The 19,032-nt window shown below is 47.0% G+C and overlaps 1 protein-coding gene across 2 annotated transcripts in view; it reads right to left on the bottom strand.

The window, feature by feature from the left end:
• The window catches only part of LOC124308664 (limbic system-associated membrane protein-like), a 20,247-nt gene extending 2,428 nt beyond the window's left edge, over positions 1 to 17,819 (bottom strand). For both annotated transcript variants that reach the window (XM_046771589.1, XM_046771590.1), the window contains exons 1-4: positions 17,457 to 17,819; positions 589 to 765; positions 151 to 512; positions 1 to 77 (exon numbers count right to left, since the gene is read on the bottom strand). The exon at positions 1 to 77 is cut by the window's left edge and continues 59 nt beyond it. In XM_046771589.1, coding sequence (XP_046627545.1) covers positions 1 to 77; positions 151 to 512; positions 589 to 765; positions 17,457 to 17,511 — 671 coding nt within the window. In that variant the 5' untranslated portion in view covers positions 17,512 to 17,819. The remainder of the gene's footprint in view (positions 78 to 150; positions 513 to 588; positions 766 to 17,456) is intronic.
• Between the last annotated feature and the right edge of the window lie 1,213 nt (positions 17,820 to 19,032).

Raw genomic sequence — 19,032 nt, 5'->3', positions numbered from 1 at the left:
ATAGTTTCCATGGCAACGTTGCGGACGGTGTAGTTACTTCCGTCCTGCGGGAACTCGTCGCTGGTTAACCTTTTACCCTGGAAGATAGCAGAACTAGGGGTAGCCCGACATGACATTGAAAGCCGTAGTCGAATCTCCGTGATATCATACCTGGAAGGACCACGTGATCAGTTTTGGCTTCGGCTCCCAGTCGGCGAAACAGGAGAGGGTGACGTTCGTGTTAGGCCGCTGGACTACGGTGTATTCGCCGGGCTTAACGATTAATTTTCCGGTGTGAGTGGCGGCAGTTGTAGGAGTTGCAGGAGGAACGTAGATACGAACTGAGTGACTTATTTCCTGATTTGTACCGGTGATGGTGCATTTGTAATTGTCGGACTCGTCGCTCTGTTTGAAGTCGTTTACGACCAAGCTGCCGTTTCCTTCTAGCTTGATCCGATGTGGTTCTGCCGTGTACGAATAATCACCAAAGTAAATGACATCGCCGTCCTTGTACCACGAGATCACAACGTTTTCTGGAAATATGTCGCGACGTTTTGAACAACATCTTCGCTCGGAGTACCAATGTTAGTAAAGTTTCAGAGTACCAACCCGAGTTTGACACGTTGCAAGGCAGGATCACTGTGTCGCCTACGTGCACTCGCAGCGCTAGAGGTCTCGTGAGGATCTCCGAAGATTCCGAAGGTTCAGGATCGGGTTGCGAGTTTGTTTCATCTGCGTAATCGGCGTCGTCGAGATACGCATCTCCTGTTTCTGGCCTGCATCCACCTGCGATAAAATATTCAAGTCGTGTGAAAAGCCCGACGCGCAGCGACGGAAAATAGGTACGAAAAATTTTTTCTTTCCGAACACGATGAAACATCGTACGTCAAGGACGACAGGAAATGCAGTGATTTTTAGGAGGAAGGCTTGCTTTATGGTAGTTGAACACGTGATTAGATTGGCATTTGATATATTACGAAAAAAAAGTATACGCTGACGATGAGAAAGGTATCGGAGACATTTTCGCCAAAACTACATCACTGTCGCTACTCTTATTAACGAATTTTTCAACCGCACGCGCGTTGGCGTTGAGGATGTAACGGCTATACATTCTCAACCAAAAGTCATTCTCGTCGACGGTATTAAATAATTTGCGATGAGACGAAAATCGGAAAATATTCCACCACAAGAAAGACGATTCCTCCATTTTTCAAAATTTAATATTTTCCTAAACAGAAATTTCAAAATAACGAGTAAATTCTTCAAACTTCACGTGTATTCGGAATAGTTGACGAAATCATCTCACGTGAGAAAGAAAAAAAACGTTCCCCGGAAATGTGTAAAACCTGTCGATAACTTTCGGGTAGGGTGATAACTGACTGGGTAGGGCAGAGTTTTTTCTTTAATTGAAAACAGATGAATGATAATTTATCGTGCCGGTGTTTCGGGCATAAACGTGCTAATCGTTCGACCTTCCTTTTACCTTCAGGGAGGGACACCGCAGAGCAGCCTCATGCCCATATTTCACGGCTCGCCGTCGCGGATGACACGCACGAGCCAGGGGATGTATATAAGAAGAAAACTGGGGCAAGCAAACTTCTATCCGTTCTCCACCCCTCCGTTCCGTTGCCACCCACTCGAGTGGACAGACAGACACGTTCGTGGAGCCTCACTGGGTTAATTTAGGTACGTGCCGCAGGGCGCGGACGTGATTGCAAAGGTCTATATAGCCAGGCACGTATACGTATAGGTAGGTACACGAAGGGGTATCCTGGTACATAAATTCAACAACCTGCTCGATAATACCTTCTCGCAGTCTGTTTGGAGTGTGAAACAATTTCGTCGTTCGTCCAACGCCGTCAAAATTCTACGTATGATTTTAGTCGAACATCGCTCGGTATAATTATTCTCCGTACAGTCGAGTAGCGCCGAACAATGTCGAACCTATGAAGGATGAGGCTTGATTACCAGAGAGTTCAAACTTGATGACAATTGAAATGCTTAAAAATTCGAGGTCTTTGATCTTTACGGCAGCTGATTAGCTGGATCTAAATTATAATCGCGATGTGTCTATATTTTAGACTTGTCGCGCGGTGAAGGTGTTGACAATAAACTCAACTTTCGTATAAAGACAAAAATCGTAGGTGGTAACAAATCAAACAAAGCTAAACCAGGTTGTACGTATGCTGTAGAAGTAAACTAATCACGGTGCGATAATTTTGGCAATGCGTGATGAAATTTCGCAATAAAACTCAGAGATGTATCTACATCACGCGATGACTCGTGTTTAGATCATAATTTATTCTTGTACCTAACTACACATGCAGTGTCCGCCGACTAGCCGTATATGATGACAATGAGTCGTTCGTTACGGAAAGAAAAGCAATGACGATGTAGCGTCACAGGTTATCAATGCGGAAACATTCGCGCGACATATTTATTGTATTACGTGTCGTATGCGCGACCATCCTAATACATACGTGAGAAGGGGATCGCGTGATTAATCGATTCCACTCACGTAATGTTGCGGCTTTATTACAAATACCTAGCGGAGAAGCGGAGTGATGATGACATCTTGCATCGCTAATTTAGTACCACTGAAGAGGCGTTCAAAGATCACGGTCTCTTTTTAATAACACTCCTCGCGTCCCCTTTCATCCCGTCGTTTCTCATAAGCGCGGTGGTGGCATATAAGAATAAGGTCGCGCGATGCCGAGGGTGCGTATCAAGTTGCCCCCCAGCTTGTACCGGATGAGCAGACGACCTCGTTCCGGGTACACCTAGCATATTTGAATCTGCACACCTTCGGCACCTCAGAGAACTCTAGACTGAGTTGTCGCTAAGAGGTTATACCTTCACCTGGACAGGATTTATCAAAAATCGTTTTTCGTTTTCAAATTTCCCGTCCTCCCGAGTTGCCTGGATGCCACCACGACGGGTGTACGATTATCGGAGTGACAGGGGTTGGATCTGGGTTAACATGGCCGTCTGGCGCGTGCGGCCTGCACCCCTGAAGGTGGGTCCAGACCGAGCATATGCTCGAGGTATTCGTTCGCCTCACGATTCCGGCATATGCTCTCGCCCCATCCCTGGAATCCGTGACCCGGAACGCCTTCCAGTTTTGTCCAATTGCCAGCTGGTCGCGGGCCGATGACGACGGTGAGGGTGGCGGATCGCACGTTGGACCCAGTGCCCTTTTGGTCCAAGAGGGCAAGGTCGGGACGATGTGGAGGCGAAGAAGCGCCAACGACGAGGAACGAGGTGCATGTCGGGGTAAAAGCACAGGAGAACGGAATCGGAATCGGACACGGCCGCGCCCGCGCTGCGTTTTGCGGACGATGAAGTCATCGCGAAAACATAACCAGCTCATGTGCGCCCCACACCCGACACACTACCAAAAAAGTCCCCTTGAAACGACGCGATCTTCCGCGACCAAACTTGTGATCTGATGTCACCGCGGACCCGGCATCCGTTAACTAACTCATATTTCGATGCTGCTGTCGTTACGTAGTTTGTTCAAGACACGCTCTGTATGGGTAGTGATTTCTGTGCTCAGGCACGGACGATATCTTGATCATTTTTTTCCAAAGCCCGTGGAACGTATAATATCTGCTGACTGAACTGTCAACGAAGCATTGAAATATTGGAATACAGTGGTGACCGCAATTAGTCCTCGATCGTCGCTTTCGACGGCGAAGCTGTCGCTTAGAGAAGAGATTTTTGCACAGCGCTATATCAAAGTTGAGTGATACTTACACGGAAACGGTTATCTACGAACGTAACTTTGCTCGACGACGAGTTAAATCGTGCATTTTTGCATTTGCTACTAGATCCCATTGTAACGTTCAGAGACGAGAATTTGGCGCTGCGTCAAAGGGAAAGGCTCAACTGTATAAACACCTGTTCCCTGCCAACTTATAACGTGTGCTGACCTATAACGCGGCGACGAGGCGTGGCCGCGATACGAACACACATTTACAGATATAAAGTAACTCTTCGTCAGCGTCGAAGGCGAACTATCGTTACGAACTGAATAAAATATCAACTCTGGTACACGTACACGTTGAAAAAAATAATCAAACCGTTACGATATTATCATAATTAATTATACCTGACAACGAGTTGCACCTGATCGTTTTACTAGAACAGAATAGCCGGACTGAAACGTGTTCGATTCTCATTATATCACTGATGTAAATCGAAACCTACCCCTATCCTCGATTCCGTAACGGATCTCGAACTGTGAAGACTTTGTTTCGACGGGATGACGTAACCTCCGACAGCATATTTCCTCGAGTTCGTTAATGGCACGATGTTCGCCCCATTGATTCCCGTCGCGAGTATTCGTAGTGTTTATTATACGTGTTAAATACGCGTGTGGTCACGCACTCTGGTACACCGTATACATTATAACACGGACGTCTCGCAGCGCGCATACAAACGCTTTCGACTACGCAGCACTTACACATATCCCTCGTTAAAAACACTTGCGTGTGTACGATCATAAGTGCGGGTGCTGGCGCGTTACGCAGCCGCTTGTTCAACCGGGTCACAAAAGGTTTGTGCGATGGCTGGAATAGCTGCGCTATGCCCTGTGGCATATATACGCCGGCAACATCTACGCGTGCACACACACGCGCGCGGATACGTAGGAAAACGTAGCGAGACACGCGCCGTCAAAATCTACTTGCCTTGGCGCAACAAGTATCCGAGACGAAATTCAACGCCTACTTTAAAGTAGCTCCAGCGTAGGGCTCGAAGATGGTGAAGTAGGTTCGATTTCAATTCAATATCAGACCCTGGTTTGACGCTAAAAATGCGTCCGAAATTTACAGATTTACCGAGCTCAGGCTCAAAGTAGGATGTGTCTGGAATCTCCTTTAACTCTCCGGAGGTTGGGTTAATCCTGCTTGCTCGAAACTCTTCCTTAGCGCTCAAAATCCCAACCCGGTGATAAAGGTCCGTTGATTCTGATCGATTATGGCAGAAGTACAAAAGATACGATTGAAACGTATGAAATCAAATTAAAATCCCAATAAACAGGGATCGGTTTACACAAGCTTATAATCGTATTTTCTGTATATTCAATCAGTCGAAAGGGATTTTGTATTCGTAAGAACTTTGAGTAAGTACAATTGAAATGCTATACTTAATTTTTAAATGTTATCGAAATTCGTCAAAATTATGTCGAAATAGCCCTTGGATTATTCGTTGTCAACACTCGAATGTCACTGTAACAATATATCTGTATACGATGAGTCACAGGTCCGATGGATTAGCTGTAGATTCGATAGGTTTAATCACTCTCTGGGAGCGTCAAAGTCGGGTCTGGTGCTTTGCTTTTGAGGAGTCAGAGGTTCAATGTAGGACTTGTTCTGAAATCCTTATGACCCAGAGGGTCAACGTAGGATTTCTAGGTTCAGTTTCCTTCCGAGTAGGTTTATACTAACCTTGGTAGGGTCAAACGTAGGCGCTAAATTTCGGCTCGGTTACACCTTATCTAGCAGAGGCTATGCGTTATGCTGCGGCATGGGGAGAGGAGGAGGACGAGGAGGAGAAGGAGGAGGAGGTGGAGGAGGAGGAGCCACGGTCGCTGATTACTTTCGTTATCGGGTCTTGGCCAATTATCACCTGCCTATCTGCCATCGGTGTGAGCGAATGCGAACCGCGTCGAGCTCGATGTAGGGCTCTGAATTATACGTTTGAATATTTATACGGAACACCAGGCACCGCCGTTGCAGCTACGACTATTGTACACAAGAGCATCGGTTATAGGTATCTTCGCTTTCGAAACACCGTTGGTGAAACGATTGAAAGAATAAACTACGCGTACGAAATGGTGGCCCAAGTTTTCTTTAGATAGGTTTGTATCGATAACAGCTTGCTAGATCGCTGCAGCAATTATTACCGCCTCTAACGTGTATCCAACAGCGTCTTACGAACCGCGCGAAAATATCAAACCGACAGCAATGTGCCTGTAGTACGGTATCTGGGACATGGGGAATACTTCACCGCAGATCCACGAAACTAATATATAAATATATACACACACATATACGTATACATGTGTGGATAATCCATTCTCGAATGTGACGCGGGTCTATATATACGCGTATCTGACCAAACGATTTTGCAACTGCGGGTTAGCGCATTCAAATATTTATCACGTTAAGTCAACAAGATTTCTATCACCTTTTTCAGTCTTCCCAAAAATATCTTTCGAAAGAAACGAACATATGGCAGTCAAGAAAGAAGAGCCAAACAGAAGAAAAAAAAAAAAAAAGTACAACTACGGTGCTTCCGAAAGAACACATCTTTTTTTTTATTTATTTTCTTGTACAGCTGTGTAAAAAACGCGATTGTTACAAGTTTCTTTGCAAAATATTAAAATAATCGAGGCAAATATTTGCTAACACCGACGTTGCCGACACTCAATCGTGTATCGAATATTGACGGTGGATGTACACCCCCTGCAAGTATCTATAGGCATACGGACAATACGGATGGACGAATGTGCGCATAAAACGAGCGCAGATATACCGAGGCGTCGATACGGTAATACGTACGAAAATAGGTTCACGGCTGTGGCGTCTGCTTTGCCCTTCCCTGGCTTGTCCTGCCCTGCCCAGCCCTGCCCCATTACCCACACAGAGACGTGACTACACCTACACGTGCGTTGCACGCGTGCACGTGTACGTCCGAAGACTCTGCGAACGATTTTCTCCAGTGCTCGAATCCTTCGTCCGTAATACACTTTTGTACGTATAACGTGTGTCTATCTATACGACGTATAATCTTCTTCATTGATTCGCAGCGGCTGCCTCGGTTCTTCGCAGCCGCTCATTGCACTTGATACAATAACATATCTAGTTCTCTCAATAAAACTTCAATTACCGAATCGTCTTGGCTCTTAATCTTCGGCGTCGCCGTAGCTTCGTCGTCCTTGACCACGCGATGAAAATTTTCAGTATCAAGGCCGCTCGACGACGACGACGGTCTTACCCGTCTTGGACGGCGTTTATATCGAATGGTGGATGCGGTACGGGCGTCGGGGTTCGGGTGAATTAAGATACCGCATCATCGTCGGGGTGCACGGACGAAAATATAAAACGGTTGCGGTCAGCGAGTCGCGGCGCGAACAGATCCGAACGAGAGTGAAACTATTATTAGCTTACAGAGAAAAGAGCGATGGATAGACGGACAGATGAATAGATAAATCGATGTGCATGGTGGCTCGAGGCGGATAGCCGCAAGGTGTAGACCGCGTAAACTTGGCGATTGAAACTAAACAGCAACGCGGAGATCATTACGCAACGTGTGTCGGCCTTCTCTCTCTCTCCCTCTCTCTCCTTCTCTTTCCTCGGAAGAGCGTTCCTTCTAGCTCGCCTTCACTTTCGACGCCGATGGACGTAATGGGCGGATCTTGTTTACTCGTATATCGCTTACATTTCACTATATTACTACACCACGTAATCTTTTATCTGGAGTGACGCCTTCGGCCTCCGATGCTTGGATGTGTTGGCGATAACCGCGTGCATTTCACGCGTGTATGCACCCGGCACGCGGACGCGACCGCGGTGAAAAGTCACAGTGACCGACTCGCCGAGTCATGACTGGGTCAACCGTCGTTACCCAGAAGCTCTCCCAGATACCCTCCAGCCTGCGGGCACCAAGGCTTTCGGAGGGATCGGAGGTTGGGCGTGGAGGCGTCTAAATACGGACTGGGTCACCGCGGAGTGCTGCAGCCCAGCCCGAATCCCTGTCTTTTCGCCTGCCTCTGCACACACCGATCCTCGGAAAAACTATTCGTTTAGTTCGAAGATCCGAAACGGTGTCAAGTCGTTTATCGAGGGATCGTTACGCAACTGGAATTGAAATGTTCGGACGTTGAATCGACGCGCGGGCATCGTCTTTTTTTTCGAAAGTCGCTGCAGGTGCATAGTACTCAAGGGACACATAGTACCAAGAGAGAAAACGAAACGATGTATGAAAAAGAAATCGCTGTTTACCGCGTCTACTCGGTCGGTGGAAAATTATCTACGATCCGTGTGTAGCGCAATTTTTCTCTTTTACGAAACGTGAAACCCGAATCTGATGCGGGTAACGCGCATCAAGTTATGCTGTGAGCTGCAAGAGCAGTGAGATAGATCAGTGAATAGGGACGGCAAGAATTCCTCGCAAATCCGACTCAATGCGCGCACTTACCGATTTACGTTTACGTGTGTACGAGGAACAGGCCTCGGAAGAGATCCGAGAATCTCGGAGCAAAACGTTACGGGTGGATTCCACAGCTCCGCGGTACGTTATAATAAATAGGCTCGCATTCCGTCGTCGCGCGGGACTCGTCGCGTTATACCCGAATTAGACGTAAGACGGAAGTGAAAATTCAATCCTATGGTGCGAAGGGCCGTGATTCGAGATGCGTAGGAACGTATAGATAAGTCGGTGACGACGCTGACGGAATGCCGCTGGCACCGGTTCAACGGCCCCGGCATTCGCGACGATCCTCCGCGAATTTGTAAAAATCCGGCACATTTACGCGTATACATATACCACTTTCAGTAACCCGGACGAAATTTTTCCGTCGCGGCGATTAAATACGAAATTCGTTAGGCGTACGCCGTTAATTACCGCCTAGGCGTGTATAAACCATTAGCCGTGTACGAGTTCCGCACCCTGCGCCAGAGAGCGTTGCCCATAAACGGGGCATATTTCGGGGCTACCGTTACCCGTGACGTGCAAACTCGCCTAACTCTACGCCTAGGAATGACGCGCGAAGCGGGGACCCATGCTCCGGGAGATCGTGACGATAGGGCACAGCCGTTAACCGTCCCTGCAGGTCAACGATCGCGGTCATACGAGGAAATCGCTCTCGTCGATGCTCGCTCACCCGACAGGTGGATGGATTCAACTTTATATCGCGACACGAGCTCCGGCTACTTCACGAGCCAAGTGCCGTATAAGGGGTACCTTACAACCTGCGTGCGCGAGGTTCAAGGTGGATCGTGCGAAAGAGAAAAAAGTCATCCCCGTAATCACTTTTCAACCGGTATACGCGCGAGACAGCTTCGCTTCGATACCGCGGTCCGTCTTACTGGATGAGGCGATACCGATCCGATATCCCGACCGCAGAATAATACGAAGTATTTTGTTGATAGTTTAAACAACGTTTCTCTGCCTTGCCTACCACCGGATCGAGACTGCCCGATCCGCACAGATCGATTCGCCGACTCAGCAGCGAGTCTTTCTTCGTCGCCGGGGGATGTTTGGCGAGTTTTATAACAGCAAGGGAGACAGGTCGCAGGTGCAGGCTCGGAGCATCCAGTCGAGGCGACCGTGAGCAAACAATGATACGAATAAAAAAAAGAAAAAAATATAGTCCCGCGGTGTAGTCGAGTCTTGGTTGAGACGTGATAAGAGAGGCAGACGCCAAGAACCTGAGGGGATTTTTGGGAAGCTTATCGCGTCCTCGGGTAGACGTTATGCTACCACAATTTGTAGAGGAAGGTACAGGTGCTGCTGGGCCGGTTCGGTCGACTAATACTAACAATCGCGCGATTCTTCCGCCACGGCGACGAAGTGGGTACGGCACGGTAAAGTAAACTGCGACGCTTCGTGTGTATACGGACTGAGTTATTGCACGCGGTGTACGCCGTCGGAAACGGCGTCGACCCTGCAGCTGCATTGCAACGAGCAGACAGAGAATAGGTACCCACCTACCTACACACTCCTCCGGTGGCTGCACTACTCGTTCTTGCTGGGATGCAAGGGACTGCGGAGAGTCAAGTACGGATTGTATTTTTGTACACCGGATAATGGGACGACGGGACTAGGAGAGCCAGTCGAGTCGCCATGGTGAACAGCCGCAGCACGCGCGCGTCGATTTATTTATAGGAGGGTACGTCTGCACGCTTAGGTATACGTCCAGGGTATGTGCGGCTATGGGTGTTTCGATAAATGAGAGGAAAAAAAGATGAGGGGAAGAAAAAGAAGAAAGAAATTGTAAAATAGAAGCCTCGTCTCTTTGGTAACCTTTCTTTTTTTACCCATTCGATCCCCCGATCCCTGAAATCCCCTTGTTTGTAGCTTCGGATCGAATTTAAGAGATTCCAACAAATATATTCGTTTCTTTTTGTTTTTTTTTTGTGTTCTCCAATGTGGGTGTAAATTTTCTTCCCGAAAAGAAGGCTGTTCTTTCGAATCAACTTTTCAACTTCATCGAAATAAATAGCCCGTAGTGCTTGATCCGTCTACGAATAAGACTAGATTACGGTGTATAATTTTTGGTAAATGAAAAATGGTACAGCTGGGTCGGGAGAGCGATTATTGAGCTAGATGAAAATCCCCGTTTATTTTACACAGACCGAGGTGTAATATACGGATATTTGTTATTGAAGGAGGTTTAACGAGTTCCCCCCCCCCCCCCCCCCCCATCGCGTCGGGTATGTTTAACCGCAGATTTCTCACGCACGTGGACGTCGAGTATAGTTATTACGGAATAAACGAGGGGTAATTTATCGCGTAGAAGCGTCTGCAGAGAGAGAGAGAAGGTCCGTGCATACGACGCGGAGATGAGCGTAAGGAGATGATGGAACGTCTGCCGAACCACCGACCCGTAAATGATACGAGCGGATCGCAGTCGGCTCGGCGGAATTAGTAGTATAATGCAGGCTATTCAAGGAGCGCGCGAGAGCATTCGGGCCGCATGCAGTCGTCGGATGCCACGGGACGCCGCAGGCGGGTGAAAAACCGCACCGTGTCAATATCCGGCCGCGATAAGATCTCACCCTGCTGTTCCTCGGTAGTGATATAATTTTTTTATCTCCGGCGAAGACGCGTGGGAGACGCGGGTGGCTCACCTATGCACGTAGTCGGAAATTATACGACGCGTGCGTGTCTTGGGATGGAAGAGGTCTGCGTGTACATACAGGCGGGAATAAAAGTTTACGAATACAAGCGTCGCGGTGAGATCCGTTAATTAAACACCGCTGCTCGAACCACGCGTTATGGATCCAAGTGACAACGCGTATCCGGGAAAACGAGAAGACAATGCGCGCCAGGAGGACTGGAAATTGGGTCTAGCTAGCGGTAGTTGGATAAACAAACGTATACAAAGGGGCTTTGAAGGCCCCCCTCCTGGAGGCCGGGTTGAGTTGAAATTACGATTTTGAAAAGTTCCGAAAGCGACGAGTTCCAAATTTTTTTGCTGGCGAAATGGTTCTTCTGATTTTCCGGTTTTTCTGATTTTTTACACCCACTTGTTGAGTAAACTACGCTGTCCGAGTTTTGATTGATTTTCAAAATCTTGCATTGCAATTTTCAACCGTCGGCCTTCCGACCATTCGAAACCTCGTTGTTTTTTCAAAGTTTGATTTCTCTATTCCTTCGTTTCGCCGCCAAATAATTATGACCATCCGCTTTCGGCACTTTTAAAATTCGGAACTTCAATCCCGCCGTCGGAGGAATTCAAACGGCGTTGGTATTTCGCTGGATCTAGGCGAACCGATGACGTGATCCGCTCGGATCCAGCCTCCGAGTCCGCGCCCGCGATATAATTAGTTCCTCGCGTCCTTTCGTGACATCATCGACTTTTCGATAGAACGTCGTCGGCCAGCCGCGGTTAAAATGACTGCTGCGGTTTTTCCTCGATTCTCTCTCTCTCTCTCTCTCTCCCTCTATCTATCTCTGTAAATATATAATATAAGGCGTTTTACGCTATTTTTTATGTACCCTTTTTTACCCTATCGTCGACGGCAATTGTCGGTATAATCGTGATGACGCCAACATTCTTTACAGTTTATACCAACTGGAAAACGGGTCCACGGTTGACATTCGCGGAATTTTCTCCCCGCGGCAGTATTGCGCGATGAATCACGTCACCCCAGACCCAGTGCCGCGGATTACGTCAGGGTGCCGAGTAACGCAAGGCCGTCAACAGGAAACGGGAAACGGTTTTTTACACTACGCTTGGAACGCGAAGGGAGCGGGGGATGCTTGTTTACGAAATTGAACGTTTCCGGTATTTATCAACTATTTTACCCGAACCGAGTTCCCGCGATCACCGGGTGCAGCGGCTCTCCCCGCGTAAACGTAGACGTAGACGGGGTGGGCCCAAATTTTCGAGAATAAAATTCCGCAACATTTCCAGGTTTCCCAGGACCTGAAACCTAATTTACCCCTGACATTTTCCCAGTCCTGGTAAGTTACGAGAACCTAAATCGTTCAGCCAATTAACTCTATGTTCGGTACAAATTAAATTCGAGTTAGCCAATTTGTTTTCTCGAGGATGACAAGTAAACTTGTTACGTCAAAAATCGTTTCTAATTCCCGTGACAAAAAACTGATACTTTCAGTTTTTTCCATAACCAAAATTAAATATCCCCTGACGACGATTCCAGGTTTTCCAGGTGTGTGGCCACTCCGGCGGACCTTTACGCGTTCTGAGGCCATCTCCTCCGGGCCTTCGGTTCCAAGCTCCGTCCACTGCATCACGCTACCGAAAAAATCGATAGGTAACTACGTCCGGAAATTCCATTAAATATTGTTCAAAGGTGAAAGGCACGCTGCGGGCTTGGAACCGAAACCGTCTAAAATTGAAACCTTACCAATGATCGTTCTCGGGTGTTGAATATATTATAATAACTAGGTGAACGAGATTCGTCGATCCTTGACCAAAGGTTCGAGTCGACTCGGCGTAGCGATGCATAATTGCGCGAACACACACACACACGGTCCAGAGCACAACGCGCGGTCGAGTTGTTTGATCATTTGGTAACAGATGCCGGTACACAATTCCAGCCGTTTGTTATAGCTGTGTACTGTCTACGTAATGCCGTTGCAGTTGCGCAATGACGTACGTACATCCATTTGTGCGACGAGTCGAAAACTTCTGTCTCCGCGGTGCTTCATGGTATGTATTTTTAGGGAGACGCAGTTTCACCATCCGACTCTGACTATCGCTCGAGCTCCGCCGTCAGCTGAGAAGACGTATCCGATTTCTATTAAATTCACTTCCAGACGTCGAACCGCTACGACGGCGTCAAAAATCATAAAGAAAGCTCAATTTCTATATATAACCGAGGCATCGGACCTCGGTCGTCCCGATTTACGACCTTTGTAATTCGTATTGGCATGCCATAGTCGACACACGCCAAAGTCGGGATAACTTCGATTTCAGATCTGTCGATTATACCTCAAAGTAATTCAAACAAACATAGAACTGGCTTTGACGTTGTACCCAATTACTGGCACGTACTGTACGTTTCCCGTTCACCAGTGTCTTTTCATCCGGTAAAAGCCCTGCTTGTCAATTCTCGATCGTTCCATCTGTTCGTTTAACGGTATACCCTAGACTCGTTCTCGGCAGCAAAAGATCCGTAAAACTCGACCAATGCGTCGTTATTCGAACGCGAGTTACAAAAAATCGTGAAAATCGCTTACGCCTCGCAATATATATGCATGGAATGGTGCAACAAGTCGATAGGGTCGATTCTACACACGCGTGCAGTGATCTCTCGACGAAACTACCATGCATACGTGTACGAGGGGCGTGTATGTGCGGCTGGTGCACATCTTGCACAACTCGGCACTGTTGAACCAACCACTATCAAAGACGCATCGTTATCAAAAATTCAGCCCGAGTGCAGGGGTCAAATTCCACGAACTCGCGAGCAGCGAGTTCCTCTGGCGCTGGATGTAATACCGTGGCACGGGGAGCGAGTCTCTCTCTCTCTCTTTCTCTCTCTCTCTCTCTCTCTCTCTCACACACACACTCGAGACAACCTTTGCGACTCACGTTATACTCGCGAGTAGCCCGTTCGCCAAGCGAATTCCAGGCCTCCCTCTGACTCTGAAGCTTGTTTTCCTCGTACCGGCGACGAAATAAAACAAGCGGGTGATTCGACTGACCTTGATGATTCAGCCTGTAACATTTTTTAATAAATTTTTTCCCTACTCCAATTGATTTCACCCCGATGGACCGATCGAACCCAAAATCTGATCAGCGATGAGCGAAGGAAAGCCGCGTCGATTGAGACCAAGGTCGATACAATCGGGTTAAAAATTGTCTGTACGCAAGTGTTTTCTCTTTGAAAAAATAATAGCGCGAGGTTAAAAAGAGGAGAGAAATTAGATTCTCGGAGGGCGGTAAGATATGCTAAATATTTTGCAATATCGAGTAAATAGGCTACGGGGGAATATAAAAGCGTCGCGGCACCTCGGCGTCGGCGTACAACTTTCCCAGAGAATTCTCATCTCGTTTTCCGCATCGTTGTCGAATAAGCACGTTCCCGCGCGCGTGTAATTCACGTCGCAATGCTGCCGTTTATGGCTGATCTCCGTCCGCAGGCTTCGTCAATAAGACTAAATTGCTTAATTACTCGGGCAAGACTACCGCGTATAGCGTAACCGTAACAAGGAGGACACGAGGATACACTTCGTTGCAGTAAGTCATGGTGGGTGGGGACATCGTAACATATATTATTATTCATCGAGTACGATTGCTAGTGAAAAACAAGTTGTGTAGAATAATTTGCTTATCAATGCTGCGTTCGGATTCCGGCCTACGAATAGTGCATGCTCACCTTCGGTAATCGTATACGTGTAAAGACGCGTGCGTGCCGCTGATCGCATTCTGTGTTATACAAGAAAAGAACGAGTAAAACTTATACAAAGTACAGTAAATAGGATTATTCGGATTCTTCAACCGCGAACTAATATTTGGACGATTCGTATTTTTTAACATAATTTTGTCATCGGCTCTGAGATCGCCTTGTGAAATCTGTTGAGAGCTTCTTCGCGCTCGAACTTTTTAAACACGTAACCGTTTACATATACCTATATCCATACATAAGGCTTGATCACCTTGATTGCGAGGTAGGTACATATACAAGGTATTCAACGCGTCACCGCACGTGTAAATATTATACACACCATGGAAATGAAATCGTTGCGAGAACGGCGATGCGTCTATTACCATAGGCGCATACCGAGGTGTAATGTGTATAATATTAAATTACGAATGGAATGTTTCGGGTTTTCAGAGCTGAACTTGGAACAGAGTATTTTCTAATTATACAACAACATGTCTTGCGCTTTTATTTCTCGTTTCAGCGAATCGTGAGCTTTGATCAACGACCGATGAAGCTGTGGTTTCTTATCCTGCCTCTTGACCTTTCTCTACATTTCAAACTTTAACTTCTGGTTTCTCTGTTTTCGGAGAGAATGGCAAGTTATTCTAGTCACGCCGAAAAAGGAAAGTTGAAATTTTGCTAGATCTCGACGCCAAGATCCAGAGAATCACCTCCGACCATCTTTGGATGGACGCTGTGTGTGTGTGATCAATTTTAAAAACTTAGAACTGATTAGATTTTGCTCTGATCGATCAAGTACTTTCACAATTATCTAAATGAAAAAATTCCCAAAAATCAATTAAATATATCTTCAGAATGGATGAATGGATTTGAATGAAAATTGGTACCACGAGATTTTTTGGGTCGCTAGTCACGAATCTAACGTCAGATTGGCAAAATTCAAATTTGGCGTATTCAATATGCTAAGAGAAGAAATTAAAAACATTTGGATTTTGATGAGAATTGGTACTCGTCGCTTTTTTGGGTGGCTGATCACGAAACGGAAATCAGATTACGAAATCGAAAATGGCGATCCAATGTGGTGGATAAAAATCTAAAAACATTCCGATTTTGGTAGAAATTGATAGACGCAGATTTTTTGGGTCACCGATAACGAATACAAGGTCAGAATTCCAAAATTTGCAATCGTGTATCCGTTACAGTGGTTTAAAATTTAAAATATCATTAATTATTTTCATGTAATACGGTACCTGAGGGCCTTTAAATAGTCAATCACGAACCTGAATTTGCAGTTGGAAATTCAAATTCGATATTAATGTATTTTTTTTTCCTGTAAACTTGGAAACTGCAGCGTGAGAACGGAAAATTCGAGGCCTGGCTCATGGACAGCCTAAATTCACTTGTTATTATTATCGCTCGGTTATCAACATTTTGACCGTTAATCAGGTATATCGTAAGAATGCGGCGCGCAAACGTGCTTCGCCAAGACATTATCTTGCTCACGTACGACGGACGACGCGTTTTGCAACGGAAAAACGAAAAGCGGCGTGCTCGGCGAGAGCCACAATCAGTGGAAATTAATTTACAAGTTATCGTCACCGTAATTCTGGACGTATAGGTATGTACGTGTGACAGCCGCATAACGTTCGACGAAACACAGCGAAACATCCGCTGGAGAACGGAATTGCTTGTACATAATTATATGGATACCTCTAGGCACGTATCTATAGTCGTACGACAATTATGGAGGAAAGAGAAAGGGAGGACCTCGAATCTGACACCTGATGCTATCCGGCAGACGAGAACGAATTGACCAGCTCCGAAGATTCGACATTCAATCATTGGAGAAGGAAAACAAATTCTTCACAGCCCACCCCAATTCGCTTCAATCGGCACGGGTCTGCAGAAAAATATTTTATTTCAGCTGCATGGGATGTTTTTGGTAAATATTACGTTTTCGAGTGAGCTGAATCTAAAAATGACGTCCGTTTCCCTCCATCACGTACGGTATTGTTGCAAAAGACAAGGTATTCGCATAAACGCAAGAATAAAGGAAAAACCACCATTTCATTACAACGAAATAAACAATATTTCTTATAAAAATAAACAAACGATTTCTTTATGAAATGTACTCAACATTTTTGGTTCATTCTTCTCGGTCTCAGTGAGTAAGAATCGATAATGAGGAGTATAAAAAGACCTGTGCAGTTTTTCAGTTGCAGACGCGTGCCACTGGTCAATCCGTCTCGATTCTCTGGAATATGAAATGGGATCGAGATCGGATACTCCAAGTTATTCGAACAAGCATAAGCCGCTCTCGCAGATTGACCCGAGCCACGGATACTGACCATCGCACAGCATCGAGATTCCATATACCTGCCCGGAATTTTGGCCCTCATTATTTCGCCGGCGGCTGCAGGGTTCGCGTTCGCGTTGTTACCGTCACCATCCTTGCCATCTCGCATTTCACCGCGGTGTCGAAAAATTCTCTGTCCTATAACGTGAACTTACGACACTGACGCCAACCGAGAAGACGGAGTTTGCGTTTGACTCGCGTTAATTTCATTCCCACTCGAGCGGATCTCGAAGGCCGCGCGAAAGAAGCCGCAGTCTTAAAGAAATTCGGGTCAACTATGCGGATTGATTGAGAAAATAACCGGGAATAACTTGTAGCGCGCGTTCGTCGCTACACTTACACAGTGTCTCAGGGCTCGCGATTAGTTGGCGCCGTTTTTAACCCTAGGACAAACTTGATACCCAATTTCTAGCAATTGAGCCGATATACGTACGCAGCGCGTCTGCGCGCGAAAGTCGGTTCGCAAACACATCGTGTCTGGTAATACCAAAAAAAAAAAAGTATCAATAAGGGGCCATCGTCACACTTACCAGGAGCGATGAAGAGGAGGGTAAACAGAGCTGCGACCTGCACAATGCTCTTCATGACGACTGTCAACGGTGAATGACTAGTTATCTTCTGACGGAAGAGGGTGATCGATGATCACGACACTGGTTCTCTTCTTACCGTTACCACGATTACAACTATTACAACCGCCTCCCGTGAGTCGTCGATGGGGCAAATAGTCGCGTGTAGAAATATGCTCTCGCTAGTTTATCTCGCACGCGTACCGTACGCATTTAAATAAGATTGACAACGCACGCGCACTCTCGCTACTTCTCTCTCCCTCTTCCTCCGGCGGTACCAGACACGCGCTTTCGACGTACCGAGGTGAACTGAGCTCGGACCGTTGAAACTAAACCACGAGCGCCCAGCCAGCAAACTTGCCGATCGTACAAGAGAGGAACTTGCGCGCAACGGTTGCGCACGCCGCAACGCCTATTCATCGCTCCTAGAAAACCTAGGATGAGCCTTAGGATAGCGGTCGGCGCGGTACCAGCACTACCGGCTTATACACCGAGAATATCGTGGGTCACAGACTGCTCGACGATCTCCGGAATTGATTCCGTCATAATGCGGTGGACGGTCGCTTCGCCGAAACTCCGTCTCCCTTTCATTCTCGACATCGGTTACTCGTGACCACTGCAGTTGGTCCTTCGCTGCCAGGTAAACGGCAGCTGCGAAAGGCGCTTTTTGTTCATAATCGGATCGAGGTCCTGAAAAGTTGCAGATCCGAGATGCGTAACGTTGAGTTCCAGCTTGTTTGCTTCGGGAAATTACCCAGGCGAGACCGGAATCGAGGAGTAAACGTTCCGTTGCCGCTGTTCTTCGTCGACGGAATATTTTTCGCCTTCTCAGCCACCGTCCGACAATTTCCTCTCACGTTTGTGGCACAACCCGGAAATCGATGGTTCGCGGTGTCGGTAAATGTCCCGAGAGCAACGCTGCTGATGCCGCGACTGGGAGTGTCGCTACCTTTGCAGAGTCTCGTTCCTTTGGGACGTGCTCGTTTTACCGACGTCGAGTAACCCAACGAACCCGACTAGGATTCCCCGTGGCGCGATGTGCCTGTAAGTGCTGCGCGACTTGGTGGATTTCTAAGCTTCCAAGAGCCCGGCGCCAACCCTTCTCCGGAAAACGGCTCGACCCCTGAACCCCCCAGGAAGTAGGAGGGACCGAACGAGAGTCGAGGTTGTTGCCAAATTGTGCTGAATTGTTTGAATTGTTTCGTTTTTTTGGAATTGAAACTTTTAAGGCCATGTTTCGGATGTTTAGTAGCGGTGGTTTCAGCTTCTAAGATACGCATAACTGCGGGGAGAGTTTCCTTGGTAAACAATGCCGGAAAAGCCTTTGTGTCTAAAGTTATTCAACAAGCCGGAGTGGAATGGAATATCAAACAATTTTCTTCCCAACACGACACGGTGCGATACGTAGGCACGAAACAGAGAAACAAACCGATGTAGATACTACCCAACTGTATATCAATGACAAGATACTGTGCAATAAAGAGAAATGAAACGAACGAAGCAAGCATTTTTTTCTCACACCTCGAAATCACCCGATCAA

This window comes from Neodiprion virginianus, chromosome 7 (genome assembly GCF_021901495.1).
Source record: "Neodiprion virginianus isolate iyNeoVirg1 chromosome 7, iyNeoVirg1.1, whole genome shotgun sequence".
Taxonomy (NCBI): Eukaryota; Metazoa; Arthropoda; class Insecta; order Hymenoptera; family Diprionidae; genus Neodiprion; species Neodiprion virginianus.
Note: the sequence above shows the minus strand (reverse complement) of the source record. Positions and strands in the feature narration are given on the sequence as shown.